The sequence below is a fragment of the Amphibalanus amphitrite genome, unplaced genomic scaffold (genome assembly GCF_019059575.1).
Source record: "Amphibalanus amphitrite isolate SeventyFive unplaced genomic scaffold, NRLGWU_Aamphi_draft 000233F_arrow, whole genome shotgun sequence".
In the NCBI taxonomy this organism is placed as follows: Eukaryota; Metazoa; Arthropoda; class Thecostraca; order Balanomorpha; family Balanidae; genus Amphibalanus; species Amphibalanus amphitrite.
In genome coordinates, this window is record NW_024881728.1 from 479,644 (window position 1) to 501,097 (window position 21,454).

Consider the following 21,454-nt stretch of genomic DNA (forward strand, 5'->3'; position numbering starts at 1 on the left):
TGTCGTCCGCGGACGCTTCAATAGGGCCGCAACAGCTCTCTGCCAGAGCTACAGCTCCATGCCGCAAAGAGATGCCCCGTGATAACCGCAGTACGGGGCATCATTCTCAATCCCGCGCTGGGGCCGTCTGCCGCTGGAGGGGGGCGGGGAGGGGGGCGACCAGACTGAGTTACGAGACAATCAGAGCTGTAAACTGATAATGGCAGGGCGTCGGAGTTGTAAGCCATATCGACACCAATGTTGCTAAGTAACTCATGCAAATCTAATGACGGCTGGGCCGCAGCCAGACAGGAGAGCCAGACCGGTTGAGATATGACACTCCGAACCTCAGAACATCTAATCTGCACTCGAAACCGGGAATATCCCGCTAACTTTTCAGCACAAATGTGCCAAGCAGAGCATCACGTAGCGGAAATAAATTCCAATAAAAAGCATCATTTTCCCACCATAGGAGCATGATCGTAAGATACGCTGCATAAATAGCGCCAGATGAGTGTTACATCTGTTGTTTAAATGTCCGATGGTAACCGATAGTGACGCTGAAATGATAATCATATTGCGCCTAGTTAGAAACCGTGTCAAACATGCGATCGTGACACGAATGGCAAAGCTGGCATGGCGGCACTCACACCAACCTACGCGGTCTGTGACTAGGCATCGGGTGAAAATAAAAAGGTTGCGACTTGCAAGCGCCGAGGCGCATCGCTTCCATGTGTGTAACGTATATTCTGCCATGTATCATGTTTTGTTACGGAGCGAGCGAAGCGAGCGGAGTCTTATACTGAATTAAGGGAAAATCCTGAGTATGAGCGGCCGGCCGGCCGTGGGGACGCTCTTCAAAAGCTAATATCTTAGGAACGGGACATCCGATTGACAAGCGGTCTTCTTTACTGAATGTCACTTGGACGTAAAAGTTTTGTGGTGTGATGGCCACCAATCACCATGCGTTCTTGCCAACCACCGCACGTGGCGCGTGGTAAAGTTGGACATTTTTAAGAACCCCCAAAATTGCAACCTCAATGACGGCACAACGGTTGGGCCGATTGAATTGAAACTCGGTACACAGTTAGGTCTCCATCAGATAAATCATCTGCATGTGTTAAGGTTGGGGTGCTACAGCACGTGCGCACGTGCAGGGGGCGCTCCCAGATCTCGAGAACGGCTGGGCCGATTGCGCTCAAATTTGGTACACGGTTGGGGACCAGTTAGTAGGGTGCCGTGCAAAAGTCAGTTTGGACCCCGCTTGCACGTGCGCACGTACAGTGTGCCGCTTCCAGATCTCGAGAACGGCTAGGCCGATTGCGCTGAAATTTGGCACATCGCTAAAGACCGGTTAGTAGGGTGCAGTGCACAAGTTAGTTGGAGGTACCCCCTCGCAATTTCGCACGTGCAAGGCCCATCCTCTCGCTCGCTCCGTTGGTCGCCCAAAAGGCGTTTTACTGGTAACTATAATACATAGAGGAAAGTGAAACGAGAAATGAAATAAAGAAAATCCTGGAAATGCTCACGGCTATCGACATGCGGATTACAAATTTTAATCGCATGGATATCCAGCATCTGGCGTAAAATTAGCAAACAACGAGGTAAACTCCAAGGAAAAGCGCAGTGCAACCTAGATTCATCCAACCAAAGAAGTAAGCATATCACCGATTAAATATTTTCTAAGACAGCACCGGCTGGCGTTCGCATCAGCGCACAATGACTCAGACTTTCCTTAGCTGTTCACTATAGCTTGGTGCACTACATATGCATCCACATTGGAGGCGGCCTACATTTGGGCGTTGGAAGCCTTTTACAGCACAGTCACGGCGGTGAGAGACCCACCAACAGAATGCCGGTTACAGTATTGGGGAGGCGACAGCTCACACAGTGAGCAGAACGGGAGCATCGATTAAGCCGGGGTGACGGCCACAGGTTACGCTGTGATTAGCCGGGATCACAGTCAGATACTTTTATTTAAATAATTTCACGGAGCGGAACCGTCCAAAGACGGCGAGCTTAAGTTTTTAATGACGATATGCTGAACACTAGCAGCACGTAGCAAGCATGGATTAGGAGTATGATCTCTGGGATAATAATATCTAACTCACAAGTCCAATGTGAGTTAGATATGTGATGTGATAGTAATGTGAGTTAGATATTATTATCCCAGAGAATAATCCGAAAAGTGACCATACATAACTAATTTCCTGGGAAAAAATGACTTTAAAACAACATAGTATGATCTCATCCATGGCTTAAGGAATACTTACAACTAACGGGGCCACGGGCGCATTCAATTTTGAAACCAAGTGACAATACAGTTTATGTTGGCATGCAATTCCGACTTTACCTTGGATTTTGTCTGTTTACGGGGTAGCCTGTTGGTTCCAGGCAAGGCTATGAATATTAAAGTGGCGGCATCAAATGTGCATATCTCCATGGAATGTGAGTAAGTAGCGTAATTTTAATTAATTTTACGAGGTCATCTGATCTTGAACAGCAAGATCACCCCTCAGAAGTGAGCATCATCCAAAGCAGTTTATATCGAAACCGTTCATCATTCCCTACCAATACTGACGTGCCTCTAATAAACCCGCACAAAAACGATCCCCTCATCAGTTTTTGTCACAATAAAAGAGCCGATGTCATGCTCAGGAGCTTTTTGCGGCATTACTCTGAAATACGTTTTCAAACAGCCAGCCATAAAGCTAGGCAGTGTCGAGTGCTTCTGCCTACTCTAACCGGTGCGCGGGGGTTCAAAGACAGCGAAACTCATTGCTCTAAATTAACGGCGCCAAATTAACTTTATTGCTTCCTCCGTGGACGGTGCGGCGGAGGCGGCATACCCGAATAATTTTACGGCCCTCTCGGTCACCCGCGCGGTGAGCTGGTTACCCGAGCGGCCGATAGATGTCACTCTCGGCGCGTCACTGTCGACCCTCGCGTGTTCCCCATGTGCCGTGTTCAGTAGCGCCGTGTGGCTGACGAGGGAGGTCTGTGACGCTCGCGCCGGTGACAAGCACCTATCGGAGAGGAGCTGGGATATTTGTGGACCGCTTGGGATGCGAGTGAGAAGAGAAGATTAGAGGAAATCGGCACCAGACGATGGGTCGGACGGCGGACTGGTGGCATCTGTGCCTGGTGGCTGCCTGCACTGTGTTTTTATCAGGTGAGGTTCAGTACTGTTTCAGTGATTTGTCAGTGTTCTGTGTTGGCTAAACAGTGGTCCGCTTTTCACTCATAGATGGATTGCAAAGCCAGTGCATCGTTGACAGTATTCAACATGACACGATGGTTTCAGTAGCGGCGCGGCGGAACGCCTTCAATTAGGGGGGGGGGGGGCACTGCCGACTTTGGTCCCGTTCTTTCCATGCAACGTCCATAGGGCTAATGTTAAAATGCCAAAATGAAAGGGGGCACGGTGCCCTGGTGCCCTCCCCGTTCCGCCGCCTATGGATGGTTTCCTCACGTAGGAAAACAATTCCATAAACGGAAATTTTGAGTTGCTACCATCCACTCCCCCCCCCCCGCCCCCCACGCCCCTGACGCACGACACTGAGATTCGTCTCCTTTTAATGTTGAAAAGAATATGAATGTCAATGTAATGTGTTTACCTTGTTGATTTTGCATGATATTGCACCATCTTCTCTCTTCTTATCCGCCCATGGCACCATCAGTCGGCTATTCAATATTAGTTTATCGTCTTAGATTCAACGTCTGATATTTATTCCAAGTAGCCCACATAAACCAGGCTAATGCTAGCAATAATTGGACATTGGTGTAATAATTCACATCAACGACCGCGCCGTAGGCCTTTATCTAATTGATCGCGTGTTCATGACCGAATCAATATGGGTTTCTTCTGCAGTTTGTGTTTGCCCAGGGTAAAGAATGCTCTGCTTTACTGCATGTAATGGTGGCAAAATATGGGTGGAACAAATTGTTCTCTCACTAAGGAACCTCAGTCTCGACACTTTGGCATTTACACAACGGTAGGATCACATGCAAACAATGAGTTAGTTTTCTAACTAGCCCGACAAGAATAGCGCTGCATGCTGCTCTGCCACCGGCGCCCCGGGGGTGATTCGGCGGCATGTTGGCCTCACCCCACGTCTCGCTCCGAACCGACAGCCCGATCCGACCCGTCCAGATAGTGATCTGCCCGGCTCAGCCCCGCGCTGCGCAGCTGGCGGTGGATCCCCCGGCGCTCTCCGCAGCTCGGGCACTAATTGTTTACCCCTAATCTCTGTGTGCGGTGACCCTGCGATCATTAGCCCTCAAAGGTGTCCGATACGGCTGACTGCGGCTCACGAGCGCGTCCGAGCGACCCCGGTGACGCTGAGAGCTAAAGGTCGTCCGGTGAGCGGCGGTCGGAGAAAAACCGCCGCGGTGTTGGTGTGTTGTGATGAGCTGCAGTCTCCGGGGAGGAGGAGCCCGGCGCTGCAGTCACGACTCAATCAGACACGCGCGTGACGACGATTTAACGCCGGTGTTGACCGGAGAAGCGCACGGTATTGACCACGAGGATAGAGTTCAGAGTCGGGAGGCGTTTAGAGAGTATATCCTGGTCGTGACCACAAGGGCCCGTCGTGGAATGAAGGGTTTTCTGCGCGGCCAGATGAGCCGCACTCAAGGGACGCTGGCTGGGTAATCAGCCCCTATCGCGGTGATGACGGCAGGCAATTTCCCGTCATGTGTCATCGGCGCAGCGGCGCCGGCACAAAGGGGTCCTCGTGAGTGTCACGACCGCGCGCGCTGTGCCGAGCCGACTGTGCGGAGGGAGCTCCCGGCGCCCAACGAGCCTCGTAACGATCACAGACGCAGGACAATGACGAGCAAAAATGGTAACGAGTCGGTTCATCTTCCGCGGCTTTTAAGAGGCAGGCTCTTAAGTGTGCAACAAAAAAGTTACAAAAAGGTGGCCTGGTAGTTGTTACGGTATTCTTTTACGTTCGAGGGTGTCTTTTATAAAGAAACGCAAGAGACCTTGCTCTATTTTCCGCCCAAACAGCCAGCTTATATGAACATAAATATTCAAGTAGGCTTGCAGCATATATATTTTAAATAGTGAATAAAAAGTCGGATTTTTCCTTTGTGTTGATATACGCACTTGTTAGTAGAATGTCATATTGATGAACTAAAGCCATTTCATCGAGTATGTCCTTAGTACAAGTGGATTCTGTTTCAAGAAAAGTACTTGGTCACGACGCCAGCACGCTGGCAAACTTATTGCAGGATTAATTTTAGTGCGCACTTCCGCAAAGCTCGAATTATTTTTGGTACTGGAAGGAACGACGATGGCGGTCAATCCCAATTCCCACTGATCACTGTTAATTAAAACCGAGAAAAGATGCTATCTTTCAGACAGACCGAAGCGGCTTCCTGCAACAATGATCAGCGCTCTCTGTTGAATATATCGCACGTGCTAAAATTAATCATATCTAACCTTGAGCGTCGATGAACGCAGTTCCCGTTACTATGCTGCTGCAGGGCAAGACGTATTGAACAGGTCTGCTGGGCACTGACCTACAATACTTCGCAGGTGGTCAGGCACTGCGCATCATCGACCTCGCGGTGCCAACTGCGGTGCTCAACGGCTCCATGGACAGTATCGTCCTCGATTGCCTGTACTCTCTGGACAACAGCTCTGCCGCCGGCCTGGTGGTCAAATGGTACCACAACCGCAGCCCGGCACCCGTCTACCAGTGGATCCCCGGCTACCCGCCGCAGGCGTTCGGCCTCCTCCGGGGTCGGGTCAACCTGGGTCACGTGATCAGCAATGACCCACAGATGCGTCACCGTGCCATCCAGCTGGTGCACCCTCGTCCGGAGCTGAGCGGCGAGTTCACGTGCAAGGTGTCCACCTGGTCGGGCGTCGACACGGCCACCAAGAGGATGGTCATCTATTGTAAGTGAACTTAAGTTGCAGAGTACTGTTCTGTTGAGGCAGACTTTAAAGTATTTCCACATGTTTTAAAGTTTCCAAAACACGTAATTTTTTTAAGTTTATTTATAGTTACCGATTTGAATCCATAACGGGTAATACCTTCTGATTTTTTTTAGGCAATCGATGGAACTTATCTTTTGGCGGGTGATGTAACACTCAGTCAAAGCAAACAAGCACCTTTTATTGTTAAACCGATGTTCGGCATAGAGATCTTATATACATAGAGATGACATGCACTTAAAATCGTGGCGATTCAGTGGGTCTTTTTAAGCAACTTATTTTCAGCCAGTAGCGTGCCAATATGGCTGAGGCATTGTTAGTCTGAAGAAATCATTACGGAGCGAGCGAAGCGAGCGTAGTCTTTCGTAGATTAACGGAAATTTCTGAGTATGAGCGGCCGGCCGGCCGTGGTTACGCTTTTGCGAGGCTTATATCTCAGCAACCACTTGACCGATTTACATGCGATAATTTGTGTAGGGTAGCTTCATTCCTTCTACCGAGTATTGGACTATTTTCGATGCATGTTGGTGACCGCTTATGCACGTGCCACGTGCAAAACGAAGAGGTGTCAGTTTTGTAATTGTTGCAATATCTTGGCAACTACTTGGCCGATTGCGCTGAAACTTGGTATGTAGGTAGGCACCCACTAGGCAATGCATATGCATGTGCCACAGTTGGGTTGCTGCGGCACGTGCGCACGTGCAGGGGTCGATTCCAGATTTCGAGAACGGCTGAACCGATTGTGCTGAAATTTGGTACATGGTTAGGGACCAGTTAGTAGGGTGCCGTGCAAAAGTCAGTTGGGACCCATTTTGCACGTGCGCACGTGCAGGGTGCCCCTTCTGGTTCTCGAGAACGGCTAGGGTGATTGCGTTCAAATTTGGCACATCGCTAGGGACCGGTTAGTAGGGTGCAGTGCACAAGTTAGTTGGAGGTGTCCCTTGCAATTTCGCTTGTCCAAGGCCCACCCTCTCGCTCGCTCCGTTGGTCGCCCCAAAAGGCGTTTTACTGGTTAAAAATATTGCTGTTCTTTCCTGGCTGATTTTATTCCTGAGGTAAGCAATGAAATTTGTAGCATGATTTCATTTTGTGTTTTTATTGAATTCCTTAAAAGCTCGCCTAAAAACATTCTCTCTCATTCAGGCTCTCATCAACCCGGCAAGCGGTGGACCTCCCGGCCACATTCCGCGCGGTGGGGGGGGGGGGGGCATTTTTTGCCCCCTCCCGTATCTCCGAAACTACTGGACGGATCCGTAACATTCAAACGATGTTCGATAGCCATGTCAAAATTGTCGACGGAATCCAATTTCATAAATTTCATTGACCTCGGGGTCACCGATGACATCACAGGTCAGGTCAAAGAGAAAATGTTTCGCCGTTCACAGATCTTCTGGGGAATGCGCTATAACAAAGAGTACCTAAAACGCATTTTGTCGAAAATCAGCAATACAGGGTGGGGCAGAAAGATTTACCTCTTGATTTTTGAAAATATTTCGGTCCAGAACGAATATATTCAAATGATTTTTGGTACACGTATTCAGTAGCATGTACACATCTCAGCAACGGCACTATGAACCAATATGGCCATCTTTGGTCTTCACCCCTGCCCCGAAACCTCCCCCTGCGGAGAGGCGCGAGCGCCGCACGGTGCCCTCGTCGAAATCCGACCATGCTGTCTCGAGGGCCAGCTTCAGAGCGGCCATGCTGCTGTGAGGTGTTGCACACATCTCCCTCTCCAGGATGGCCCAGGTGGTGAAGTCCATCGGGCTCAGGCCTGGACTTGACGGTGGCCACATGTCCTTGTCCCAGAATCCAGGCATGTGGGTCTTGCACCACTGTTGAGTGAAGTTGGCCGTCTGTGACGACGCAACGTCCTGGACGACGATGCATCCGTCTCGGAACGACTGAGTGATCCAAGGTAGAGCATCTTTCTCCAGCAGATGGACATAAACGTGCGAACTGACTTTCACACCCGTCTTGATGAAGATCAAGGGTCCTTTTGAGCCGTCGGATGCGATGGCAGCTCAAACCATGACACCAGCAGGGTTGTAGCGACCAAAACTGGCCTGGATAGCAGGATCAATGCTGGATGAACCATCTGCCAAGATTTTGTCGCCTTGAGAGCTCATCTGGGGCTCAACCGTGGAAATCTTTTTATCAGATCAGAGGAAGACCTTGCTACCGGCGCTTCTGATTTCCTCCAATATCTTTTGGGCCATGTGAAGCCGTTTCTCCTTGGATGTCGCCGAAATTAGGTGTCGACGTTGCATCATGTATGACTCAAGGCCCAAATCGTCGTTTATGATTCTCCTGATCGTTTTGGGCGAAAAATCGAGGTCCTTTGCCAGTTTGCGCATGTTTCGCCAAGGAGTTCGAGACACCATCTTGTGCACGATATCAACCAGCTCTTTAGCGCGGACATGTCTTGTTCTGCCTGGGATGGGCTTCCTCGACACTGTACCTGTCCCTTTAAGGCATTTCTTTAGATTGTTAACAGTTTTTATGGTAACGCCGAGCTGTTTTGGAACGCTTCGGACGCTGTGGCCAGCCTGCATCGGCGCCGCAATTTGGGCTCTTTTTGTAATCTCCGCCATAGCTAGGCAACAATCATGACAAAATTAAAAACGATCGTAACAATTATACACGAGTCAGTTGGGAAGCCGCATGCAAAATTTCACTAAAGTCCGTCCAAAACTTTTTGAGTTATGGACTGAAAACAAACAGGTAAATCTTTCTGCCCCACCCTGTACGTTGCCTAGTAGGTACTATACATATATGTTGCTATTAGAGGTCACTGAAAATACCATGTCAAGTCACAGGTCAGGTCACCAAGGGTCAGCACATGAACCAACTTTACTAGGGTTGTGCGATGCATGTTTTCTGGCCCCCTGACATGGTCCCCCAAAAAAGGTCACAGGTCTAAGGTCATTTGGGTCAGGTTTATGGAATTTTCAGGGTAGGTTTCTTGAGATTTGGTCAAGTTTGGCGCTTTTGGTCAACCGTCGTGAAAACGGCTGTTCTGAACCTTTCTGAGCACGATGCAAGCTCAAATATACATATGTTGCATGTTCCCATTCAATGATACATTAACCCTCGCCGGACCTATTGGTTTTCTACATACGCGCCGGCCGAGGGGGGGGGGGGGGGGGTTGGAACGATTTCCCTCGCCGTTTCACCCCTGATGAAGCTAGAGCGTCGCGAAAAAAACAAGCGTGTGCGCCGTTACAAGACGCAGCGACTGGTACCCGATTTTAAGGTCTCAGGTCAACCGGTGCCCTCTGAGGTCAGGTCAAGTGACACAAGGGTTCAGTTTTTCATAACTTCGCAAAAAACGGTCGGAGAGCCGCGATTTTGGCATCATCGTGTTCGCCTCGCTCAGGCGCGTCGAATGGTATAGTTCTTGTTCGGGTGAGGTCAACTTGAGGTGTTGACCTCGGGTCAAGGGCAGGTCAGCGCCCCAGATCACGAAGTTGGTTGAAAGAGGTCATGTTACATATTACTCGAATCGGCAGGTCTTCATGAGTTAATTGGTGGCTTTCCCGACTCGCTACCTCAATTTGATGGGGAGTTATTGATAAACTCTAATGACCCAAGTGACCATAAATGACGTCACGCAATGTCAACAATGCAAAAGTGAAGCATCGGACCTTGCAAGGCGTGCAACAAATCACGATTCCATGTGCCGGAGACAGTTTGAGATAGTTCTCGGCGCTAACATAGCAGTTTTCATTTTTCCATATTGACTTGGGTATAGGCCTAATGGTGAGGTCACGTGGCCGACCTGACCTCATGTGATTTTTAGGGAAAATCCGAGATATACAAGTTATGAGACCTCTGGAGGATACTACATCCTGTAAGTTTCATCTCCCTGTGAAAGTTCCTCTGGCACTGACGGCGTTGCGAAGTTGCGACATCTGAGGACTGTGCAGAGGTTCACTTATGACGTCACAACAGGTCAGTGACCTGACCTAACCTGAAAATGCGGTTGGTGTCACAAGATGCGGCTTGGATCAAAGGTTAGGTATGCCAAGTTTCAGCCCTCTATCACCGGCGTGTTCGGAGCTATCGTGAAAAACCTATGGAGGGGGGGGGGGCGGCAACCGTCCCCCCGTCGGCCGGCGAGGGTTAATGATACATGTAGTACCTGATACGAGCATAACATGCCTAATTTCATTTCAATGATAACGTTGGAAAGCGTCACAGCTAGACAAAAAAGAAAAGCTGTACTTAAAAATAAGCGGATGTGAACACAATCTCCTTAACCGAATCCTTACAAAATGCAAGTCACGGGCCATGGCACCCCAGAAAACCTTGCTTAAAAAGACCCACTGAATCGCCACGAAATCAAGTGCTTTAACATAGGCGTGTCATCTCTATGTATATAAGATCTCTATGATGTTCGGTGGATGCTTTTGAATTGATGTCTTTCCGATGCATCTGTAATCTGCAGAAATATGTCGGCCTTGAAATGAATTACGTACAGATAAAAACAAACCTGACCAAATACCACAGCTCTGGTACTTATTTCAAGACATGGTGTACTAACATTCGACATTCTGCTGTAAGCTTTTCCAGGAATCTGACACCCTTACAAAGCCCCTTTGTAAGGGTGTACTCATACCACTCATGTTCTCCCGCTTGTCCTTTCAGCTCCCGTCAAGTCGATGTCTCTGTCGAGCAGCGAGCCTCACCACCACCACATGAGTGTGACGTGCAAGGCCGAGGGCATGTACCCGGAGCCGGAGGTCAGCCTGCTCGTCCAGAGGTCGCGCTTCAAACGGTGAGCGCTCTGCAGTGACGAGAGGCGCGAGGTGTAACGGGGCTCGCAGATGGGTCTCTACCGTCCACCCGCCAGACACATTAATTGCACATGGGAAACTGCAACGCCTTGTTATAAACATGACAATCTATGGTCGAGAGAGACTTACGTGGTGCACTCCAGAAGTTTTGAGACTTTTTCAGTAGAGACAGATGTCTGTTTCAGAGAAGCATGAAACTTCTATGACTCTCGAAATGGAGCCTCCCGAGTCCAATGCACCTGCTTTAGCGCTCCTGTCACTGCCTGAAGGCCTGCTGATTGGCCTTCAAAGCGAAGGTGCCTGGGGCCTCTGTCACAGCCTCACTCATCTCCTCCACATCCTCCGAAAGACGGCCCCTGAGCTTCCCTGTCACTGTCTGGGGAACATCCAGAAGCCAGGGGGCCAGATTAGGACTGTGGGAAGGGTTACGGACGGTTTTGACGCACATCTGTGTCAGATAGTTCGTCTCCATGGTGGACTTGTGGGTGTGTGCGCTGTCCTGGTGCAGAAGCCCATGGCCACAGTTGAAGAGCTCCGACCTCTTGCGGCGAAATCTCTTTCTCAACTCCCTCAGAACCTTCACGAATCATTCCTTGTTGACCATCTGGCCGTGTAGGGGACCCAGGTTATGAAGTTGTTGCCTTTTTGTTCTAAGTAAGGGACTAATTTGAGCTTCCCAGTGGACCTGCGCTGTCTGTCTTTATTGGGTCTGAAGGAGTCAGTGTGTTTTCATTGGAACTTCTGTCCCTTGGTCTCAGGATGGTAAAAATACATCCAGCTTTCGTCTCAAGTCACTTGAGAGTCAATTTGCTATGTTTCTTCTCGGGCATTTTTGCCAAGCTATTCCCAAAATTTTATTGCACAGCGACCCTCCAAGTTGTCTTCACATGAACAACCTGACTGTACTCTACACTGGTCACTGTGATAAGCCGCGTGCGACTTGCCATGTTCAGGGTGACACCGTTGTCGCCTTTTGCAACGTAGAAAAACAAAATTACGCAAGTACGTTTATAACAACTGTGGTAAGGACTTGTGAGAACAACAAGTATCTAGCACTGTTCATATGGATTTTACGAGGCCAGTCTCAAAACTTCTGAAGTGGACGACGTATGTTGATGGTTGGAATTGATCGGCATATTTAGGTACAAAGTTGTCGTGCCTGACTCCCCTGGGGCTGAATCGAACGCCGTATAGTCAGGGGCTGAAGGAATCCATTGGCCATAGACGGACGTGACGTCTTAGTCCATCAGCTACCGATGATCATGGGCATAAATCCAGCGATCTCACAGAGGTCTGCGTAGCGTGATGCGCCTATCCCTATTAATTTACCAGCACATTACCTATGCAGCAGATTATCTTCAATCACTGATCTTATCTTAGTCTCTACCAGCATCATCATAGCTTATACTCCACTTAGATCCACCGACTGTGACGTCAGAGGTCGTCCGCGCGTGTGATCTCCCCACGACACACCCGCTCGCCGCGCCCTGTCCGACTGTCGGCCTGTCCACCGTTCGTCACTGAGGATTACCCCTCCTCCAGGGAGCGCATCCGAGGCCTGCAGGTGACCAAGACGCTGGTGGACGGCGCCTACAGTGTGCGCGTGACCAAAAAACTGGACGACAGGGAGGTGCCCGAACAGTGTCTGATCCACTGCGAGATCTCGCTGCCGCACACCGGCTACTCGGTCACGGAGAAGATACCGCACATCAGAGGTAGGTGACCCGTCCACAGTGGCGGTAGACGTTTTTCTCACAGTCAATGTAATCCAAAAACAATGTAATAAGACCAGACGTTTCGACAACAAAGTGCCTTCGTCAGTGGAAAAACAAGATATAGGCTTTACATCGATAAAAAATATCTTCTCTTCTAATCTTCTAATGTGAAAAAAAATCTTCTAATGTAAAAAAATCTTCTAATCTTCTAATGTGGCGGTAGACGTTTGAACATAATTAATCTCTTTAAATGAAATACAAATACAAATACAAATCACTGGAGCCAGAATCGGGATGAAATAGAGGCATTTAGTTCAGTTGAATTGCTTCTCATCCAACGCAAAAGTCTGCAGTGCTATTGGTATTTTCTTAGTCGAAACTCATCGACAGCTATGCAGTGGTGTGAAGGTCGCCTTTCTGTATTTTCAGGTTCAGCATCTCACTCAAGCTCTCCAATGTTGGGGCGAAAAGAGAAATATACGAGTAAGTTCGACATCGGAATGCTTGCTGGTTTTGATCGCGTATAGGTAATGCAGAATTTTCATGCGACACCAATTCCTTCTCCATTTGTAGGTGAAATGCTAATTGGTGCACTTGCTCAATAAAATTGTCCTTCTGCCCGTTATTACACACTCGAACAATTTTATCTGAGGGGATATTCGGTAGATAGCTACTATGATCACCAGACATGTGCATGGATCCGAGAGCTGGATCTATGATCTCAGTGGATCTCTCGACAAAATAGAGGGGTTGGATCTATGATCCGAGTGGATCTCTCGACAAAATTCAGGGGTTGGATCTATGATCCGAATGGATCTCTCGACAAAATTTAGGGGTCGGATCTATGATCTCTGTGGATCCAGCGGGCAAAAATTTGTGGAGGACCTATGATCTGTATGGATCTCACGACAACATGTAGCCAATGAAACCCTTATCCTACATAATTGTACACCTTACAGTGCAATACAATTGAGAATTGTCACTTGTGGACATGGTTAAGACCAGTTGTAATCATTAGGTTTCATCATTAAATTTGCATTTAAATCAACAACATTTGTACTACATTTAAAATAAACCAAGAACATGCACAATGCACATTGCTACTTTTTGTGACCAATTATAACTTTTTCATGACAGCACTGATGACAATCTTATCAACAAGCTACAGCCACTTTGATTCAATGAACAAACAGTACAGACAGATGCAGTGGCAGCGGGGCACTGCAGATTTTCATTTTGGTCCCATTCTTTCCATGCAACGCCAGTAGGGCTAATGTTAAAATGCCAAAGTCTATGGGGGGCACTGTACCCTGGTGCCACCCCCCCCCCCCTGTTCTGCCGCCTATGGACAGATGTTAGGAAATCAAACCTGGAAGCCAAATAGGTCAGTTTTGTTAAAAATAATCCAGCAATCCACTTCTGCCAGGTATGAAATCCCAATCCAGAATGTTCGTATGAGCTATTAGTATGTGCAACACAATTTCGATTTAGCAAGAATAGCAACCAACCTCTAATACTTTCCTAATAAAATTACAAGTTCAAAAATGGCATCAACTTCTTCAGATTACCTACTTCAACTTTTGGCATCGTGCCAACTGCCACGTGTGGATTCACAGCTCACGTTTTGGTAATATTGTTTTATTACGTCATTATCGTTTGACCAATGAAAAATCTTAATTTGATTAAAGCCGTAATGATTCCAGAAGATTCCCCGTAATAGGCCCTTCAAACTAATGACGTAAGATATTGTGATTCTTTTGAAAAGTGAATAAAATAAAGATGCAAGGCCCACACCCAACTCAAGGTCATGTAATACCGTTTCAGCTTACGTTTACGTCATTAAATTCAAGGCTACAAAGATGATATTCACAAACAATCGTATCGTAAAATTATGTGAGGCAGAGAAAATGAACATTCTTTTGAAAAAAAAACTCCAAACTTTTGAATTTCCAATTTGATTTTTATTTATTTTCATTATACTCGAAGATAGAACGCTTAGCTCATTTGTTGTTAGAAATGACGTCACGAGTTCTATTTAGATACTGAATAATCATTTCACGGTAAATATCCAAGGCCATTACAATTGATATTTCGCTTCCCATCGCTTCCGCAGGCTGTTGAATATTTTTATATTTTTGTTTATATCTCAGTTTATTTTATCAAATATTTCTTTCAATAGATTGAAATACCTTTACCTAACCAAGCCACATTTGTCCGTATCATCTTTTATTGTTTATCAATCAATTGTGTTAGCTGGAAACTGGAAAGCATCATGGTTGTCTAATGCAAGGTTGTCTTATCAATATCATTATGTAGATTCTAACATGAATTGTGATGTGGTAGGTATCTAGTAATATATTGTTCATTAGTCATTACTTTGACTTACCTCTATGTTAATTGTTAATGCAAACTTTTCTGTTGGTACCTATGTGAATAATCTTCATGTCACTCAATAGGGTTGGGACCTATCTGCATGCTCTGTATGTTTTGGTAAAATAAAAAAGCTCAGAATTTTTAATGATTTAATTTAAAATCACTTTGTTAAAAACATGCCTAGTTAGTTCAGAAATTAATTATTTGTGGCTGAAAACAACTTGCTTCTGATTGGTCGGGCTAATCATGACGTCACATGTAGGTATATAACTGTCTGTATATTTGGCGCAGTTGAGACATACATTGTCTATGTATTTTCCTATGGTAAATCGGAGTGATTGGTCATGTTTTCAGTGCCTCTTTATTTTGCGCTGGTATTGCGTGGCTAAGAAGTTTTATAAAGAATGGCATATACTAAAATGTTCCTTTAATAGTGGAGCTTCAATATCTGTGAGTTTTATTGGCAAGCGAAAACTGATTTCGCTGTTATTTTATCTGGAAATTACTCATTTTTTAGGTCAATATTCAAAATATTTTACGGGAACAAGTTGGCACTTTTCTTGATTTTTGCACTCAAATCGCGTGCGATTCAACTGTATTGGAACTTGCAAAACAGCTTGGTGCTTAATTAACTGTGTTGTTATGGCACTGTTTGCAAAGCATGGATAATGAAACTCTGCCAAAGACTTAGCTACATAGCAATGCCTCAAGTAATACGCAGGAGGGACAGAATTCAGAGTCCGATCGAGAAGAATCGGTGCAAATGCTACGAAGACTAGGCAGCTCTGATACAATAGCTAGTCGTCTCACTACTCTCACTCCATTAGACCAGCTGATTCCTGACAGCACCGACTCGGATGCAAAGATGGAGCTCATCTTCCAAGCCAGAAACCAGTTCTTTGATGGAAGATGTGATGCTGCCTCTGTCTCTGCTTTGTTGGCCAGTTTGGACGGGGCGGAGCTCCGCTCCTTGCGTGAGCGGTTATTCGCCTGTCATCCAGAAATAGTTCCTCCGTTTGCTGGCCGTTCCCTGATTAGGTGCAATACGGGGAGCTGTAATCAGGGAAGTAACTTTCCATATGAAAGGGGTGCAGGTGCACCCCCGTCCCCATCCACTAGAAGTGCACCCCCAGGCTAAGCGGCGCCCCACACGCCGCCCCACACGATTAGTTCTAGAGCAGATGGCGAGGGTGATTTCCCGGCTACATTCCATCTCGGCGTCGTCATGCTTGTGGGCTTGGAAAGCGTCCAGTCGTATGTAGGGTAGTGTAGGGGTAGGGTTGAGTTCAATAAGGTCCTTACATTTGAAAGGTTTGAACAACCCGCAATCAGCACAACATACCACAAGTTAAATAAAAAACTACCAAACTCCGCTCAACTAATATTAATAAACATTACAGCCAAACTAATGGCCTAAATAAAAATATATCTCAAATCCTAACAATTATCGCGGGTGATGGCGCCATGAGTTGCTATTATCCAAAACAGATGCAAATAAACATGTTTGTATGTCCTATGTATGTTTGTTTTAAAAACGTTGCAGCGGCGCTGGGAACTGCAGTCTTAGATCTGGGTATGTTTGGCATCTGCAACTCTTCATATACACATTAACCCTATTTCGGACGGGGAGGCCTTTCAGGATTTTCTTGTACAATTGCCAAACGCCGCGAGACATTCAGCTCATATTTGGTGACTTTTCCTAAATGCTCATTGCGCACATCTCAGCAAAAAAAAAAAAAAAAATGCCGGGTCAGGTCAGGTCAGGTAACCAGAGCGGCAGCGGGTTTGTTGACCCCACCTCAGAAAAGTTTGCAAACACGTCAGAGCTTGAGTTTTTCACGAAGTTATTTCCTCTCATCAAGTCTTCAAAACAGTACCTGCAGTATGTGTCGTTCGTATATCTCAGAATTTTTGATCTGTGACCTGAGGTTAGGTCAGAGTCGTGACCTTTACATTGCAAGCCTATGGAAAAGTATTGAAATGCGACCTGCACCTCGAGTAAACGAGTCAAAACCACCCAATTCTTTAAGAATTATGGCAAATTATCGTATCTGTAATGATCCAGGTGCCATTTACTGACAGGGACACCGGAGAGGGTTATCTGAGCCGAGATCATGTGAGGTGATATCTACCATACATCAATGCTCACAATACTTACAATATTGACAATGCTTTTGCTTACAACACTTACAATACTTACGATGAGACCAGCAAGCACTCTGCCGTTACAGTTCTAACTTCTGTTTCGAAAACCGACGTTACATACATTCGCTGCCAGCATAACATGTATTGTTTGACAGTAACAAAATACAATTGACATCTGAACCCCAAACGGACTGCCATCCACTCAAATTTTATAACCCTGACCGGTCAGGGGGCGAATGGAGGTCATCTCCTGGGCATTACACTCAGCCCTTACACAAAATATCTCACCTCACAGTGATCATTACAACAATAGCACCGACTTGATAGTGGATTTCAAAGTACTTGCATCAGCTCTTCCTGCTATTGAAGACGATCATCTCCTCAGGGTAATGTTGCTCGGGACATGAACGAAGATCGTTTTCGGAGTTTCATAAGTGCTGCTGCAATAGCCTGGCACAAAACAGGACTTGTACGCTCTTCTCTGCACTTTGCCCTTCAGTATATCACAAAAGAATTGTTTAGAATCCATCTTACGCTTCTTTCACAGTCTCCCTTGCCACCGTAGGGCGTTGCTGTTGCTGGTAAGTTAAGGCACGGTAGATAGAAATTACCTCGGTTCTCAACGCCTTAAGTTATTTTCATAAAAAAGAACAAATAAATGATCAATTAGATGACAGGAATGTAAACATTTTAATCGTAAAGTAGTCCAAATATTGGAATGAGCTTTTGCTTTTCAGCATCCTCCGATTCATCATCTTTATCATTTGAAAATTCGAGGTACATAAAATGTTTATCACGCGCTCAATGTTAAGTGGGAATATAGTACACGGCAGACACATCAATTTTTGACACTGAACATTTCATCCGTAAATGTTTTAGCATAATTTAAAGTTAAAAACAGCGCGAATGGCAGAGTGAAACAAACAACATCTTTCACCCATTGATATAACATGTAATCTGTGGTGCGCCAGATGCGCCATTATTTGTCAACCGCAGAAGGTGACATGTGACGTAACAGCATCAAGAGCATCTTTTTTCAAGAACTTTTCAAAACAAGTTTCCTATCTTTCTTCCCCCATTTCTCTCAGGATATTGATTTTATGAGGCAATGGTATGCACCATAAATTCTGTGAAAATAGTTTGATCATTTTCATGCATTCTTAAAAAATCGAGTTCCCAACCCCATTCTCTCAAGTTGTGACCGTCATGAGCCTCCTTTATTTTGTATTATGTATAATGTAACTGGATGCCTTTACTAATATGTCCTTTGTATAAGATTGTTTGTTTCTAACCATACTTTGGTATTCATAACTTCTTATGAAAGAAAGTTGCTAACATTTTGAGCACCTGTGAGCTATGATCCCAATGGATCTCACGACAAAGTTGGGGAGCCAGATCTATGATCCGAGTGGATCTAGCGACAAAATTGAGGGGTCAGATCTATGATCCCAGTAGATCTCTCGACAAAATTTAGGGGTTGGATCTATGATCTGAATGGATCTCGGATCGGGATCCATGGGATCGGATCTCAGATCCATTTTTCCGGATCCAAGCACATGTCTGATGATCACCGCCTGCCGGCATTTATCAGTTCTGACACTGCACATTTAGCGACCGCCGTGGACTTTTCCCACTTCTAACACATCCACTGTTGCAGCTCCACCCAATAACTGCTCTGGCGGTACACTCCTCTTCAGGGAGGCCAGTATTAGGGCACTTATTCACCCCTCAGTGATCAATATAACCGGCGATCTTGCACACAATTACGGCCAGCGTAATAACAGCGGTACACCCCTGTTGCAGGTTACTCATGGAGAGAGATGAACAGCTTGGCATCAGGTAAGTTGAACGCAGTCATGGTAAAATCGAAATAACTACAATCATAACAAAGACAAAGACAAGTATCATGATAGAGCAATTGCCTATTATTCAAATGTACAGCCAGGTTCATCACATGTAATGCATAGGGATAAGACACGAATGAGTAGCTCAGCTCGTATTTAAACAGCCTATTATATACCACTTAGATCAAATGACTTAGCAAGATTAAACCACAGTTGCCCGCGAACTCTAACGTGAGATGATACGACATTCATTGACCAAAATGGGTGTGTAACTGCAGTTTTCCTGTGTTTAGGTGTTCCATCCGTGGCCGCAAACCTTGCAGTTCTGGCATGGACTTCAGCAGCCAGTCTTCTGATGCGTCTCTTCTTGGAGCTAAGGTGAGAAAAGTGTCCCCAATTAGAACGTGTATTGCGCACGTTCGACAATCGGAATATCATATATTCTCCATATCAAAATCAGATATTACTATAGCCAAATCAGGTGTTTTCTGTAGATCGGAAACGTTTACGGAGGGACTGTTTATTGTTTAAACGAACCGTAAAAGCATCATAACAAAGTCTTCATTTCCAGGTGATACGTCCACAAGTTTCCGTACGAGGACCAAGAGACCTGGCTCGGCTATAGTGCCCGCGCCTTCGCACACTAGTCATTCTGTTGTTCAACAGTTCCACTGTGATTCTCGCGTACCAGGGATAGATGACAGCTAATCGCCCCTGGTTGTAAGCTGCTGTCTATGCTGCAGCGTTTACTGTTCCTCGATGTGTGAGGTATGAGATGGACATGCGTGAGACGATGTATGTTATTGTTGTTTTAGCTGGTGATGCCTGTGGTCCGGTAGTGATGAGGGTTGGTCATATATGGTTTGAGGATGTATATCATATCATTGATTCTGTATAGCGTGTCATAATATAAGACATTTTGTTTTTACTCTATGTGAACTGAACGGTCAGAGCAAAGTGACTAATTCCCAAAGCACCACATGATGAACAGCAGCAAATACGTCACAGAGTTTATACAAACACGAAATTAAACAGATAAATACGCTGATAGAACAGGCCTGTTTATCTTCACATCATTGAGGTTGTATTCAAGGAAATGCAGAATGTCGATAAGGTGTTTAGCGCTCTTATACCGGTTCGTCACACGATATTACTCTTGTTAACCAGCAGTTGCACGTGTGGGAACATTTGGTGCAGCGCAATCGAACGATGTAATTTATTGCCGTAATAAAAGCAGTTCTGAACGAGTGTAATTGCCACCCACTGTCAGCGAATACAAGGGGCGAAAATCGAATCAGGTTTGCTTCAAGCATCCACTAATTCTGGCGGCAATTAAGGCACTGAGCACAATAAAGCAATTAAGGCGCTGTCAAATAACTCGCGTGAGCAATGAATCATGGTTCGTCTATTGCTCCGCTCAGGAAAACTAATATTAATTTAATTCTAGATCATTCTAGGAATTCCCTTAAGAGTCAATTTAAGTGCAATAGACGTCACAGTTCACACCATCACATCCCACAGTCATAATTTATGGATCGCTATTTGCATTTAACACATATGATGAAATCGCTTCGTGTCAGAGCCGTTGACGCATGGCCCAATCGATTCCCAATAGATTTATCCGTTTCATTTGACACAACTATCAAAAGTTTTGAAAAGAAGCTCAGAAGTTTAGGCGTTCGTCTACATAGCAACAGTTGACCAGCGCCGATTCCCTGCATTTCTTGCCAGCAATATATCACAGCGGCCGTGGTGAGCGCCCTAAATCATCCCCATTCTGCGCGGTGATTTGGGGCAGTGGCTCCACTAGATATATGATGGGAATCCTTTGATTGTGGTAAATCATATACGACCGCTCAAAGGGTTTTACGGATGCGACACCAGAGATGTGGTCCACGTCCAATTAGGTACAAAGGAGGCGGGAATAAACGGTCTGATGCTGAGGCCGTGAGGAAATGAAGGTGACTTTGAATTATCATCAGTTGACCTGCAGAGAGGTCATCGTCAACGACTGCTTAGTGATAAACAAGAAATCCCATCAACGATCATTTCAGGATATGAAATCACAAAAGAAAGAGTACAATTGCGCTTCCACTATGCATCTACAGAAAGGTTGAGCTATATAGTTTCCAATGGTAGTTGATGTGTAACTCGAAACAACTTAAGTCGTTAGTCAATACGAGCACATTGGTTAGTCCCAGCTAGTACATTTCTACAATTGAGCAGGGTGAACTCCACTGCGAGTCCCCATTTCTCCAACCAGCAGCCACCCCACTGCCCTGCGTCTCATTATGGGCCGTTCCGAGGCAGCTGCTGGGTCTAATTACGCGACCGTTGGTGCACCGTTCGCTGTCGCTCCCCGCACCTACCCTAATTCCCCCTAAACTCCGTGACTTGGCACTGCGCAGACCTGGCAGCACGGTAGTTACGGGCACAGTCACATTTATCGTGGCCTCTCTGTCTCCGAGAATGGACCACATCGAGGCACCCTCAACCTCGTGAGCTGGCATACTTAGCGTGGCTGTGATTTACTGCGGCTTCTGGGGAAATATTGCGTGCAAAAGTGCAAATGTGACAGGGGTAATTGCGGTAAAGGTGATGCAGATTTGCCCAGGAAGGAGCGAAAGCAAAACCAAAAGAGTCTGAATT

At 46.2% G+C, this 21,454-nt stretch overlaps 1 protein-coding gene across 1 annotated transcript; it reads left to right on the forward strand.

The window, feature by feature from the left end:
- The first annotated feature begins 2,476 nt into the window (after positions 1-2,476).
- LOC122385836 lies at positions 2,477-19,729 on the forward strand. Its single transcript, XM_043374417.1, has 8 exons — positions 2,477-3,151; positions 5,525-5,890; positions 10,580-10,709; positions 12,271-12,443; positions 12,873-12,926; positions 18,765-18,800; positions 19,099-19,183; positions 19,377-19,729. The coding sequence occupies exons 1-8, from the start codon at positions 3,088-3,090 to the stop codon at positions 19,378-19,380; spliced, it is 912 nt and encodes a 303-aa protein (XP_043230352.1). The 5' UTR covers positions 2,477-3,087; the 3' UTR covers positions 19,381-19,729.
- Positions 19,730-21,454: the final 1,725 nt, after the last annotated feature.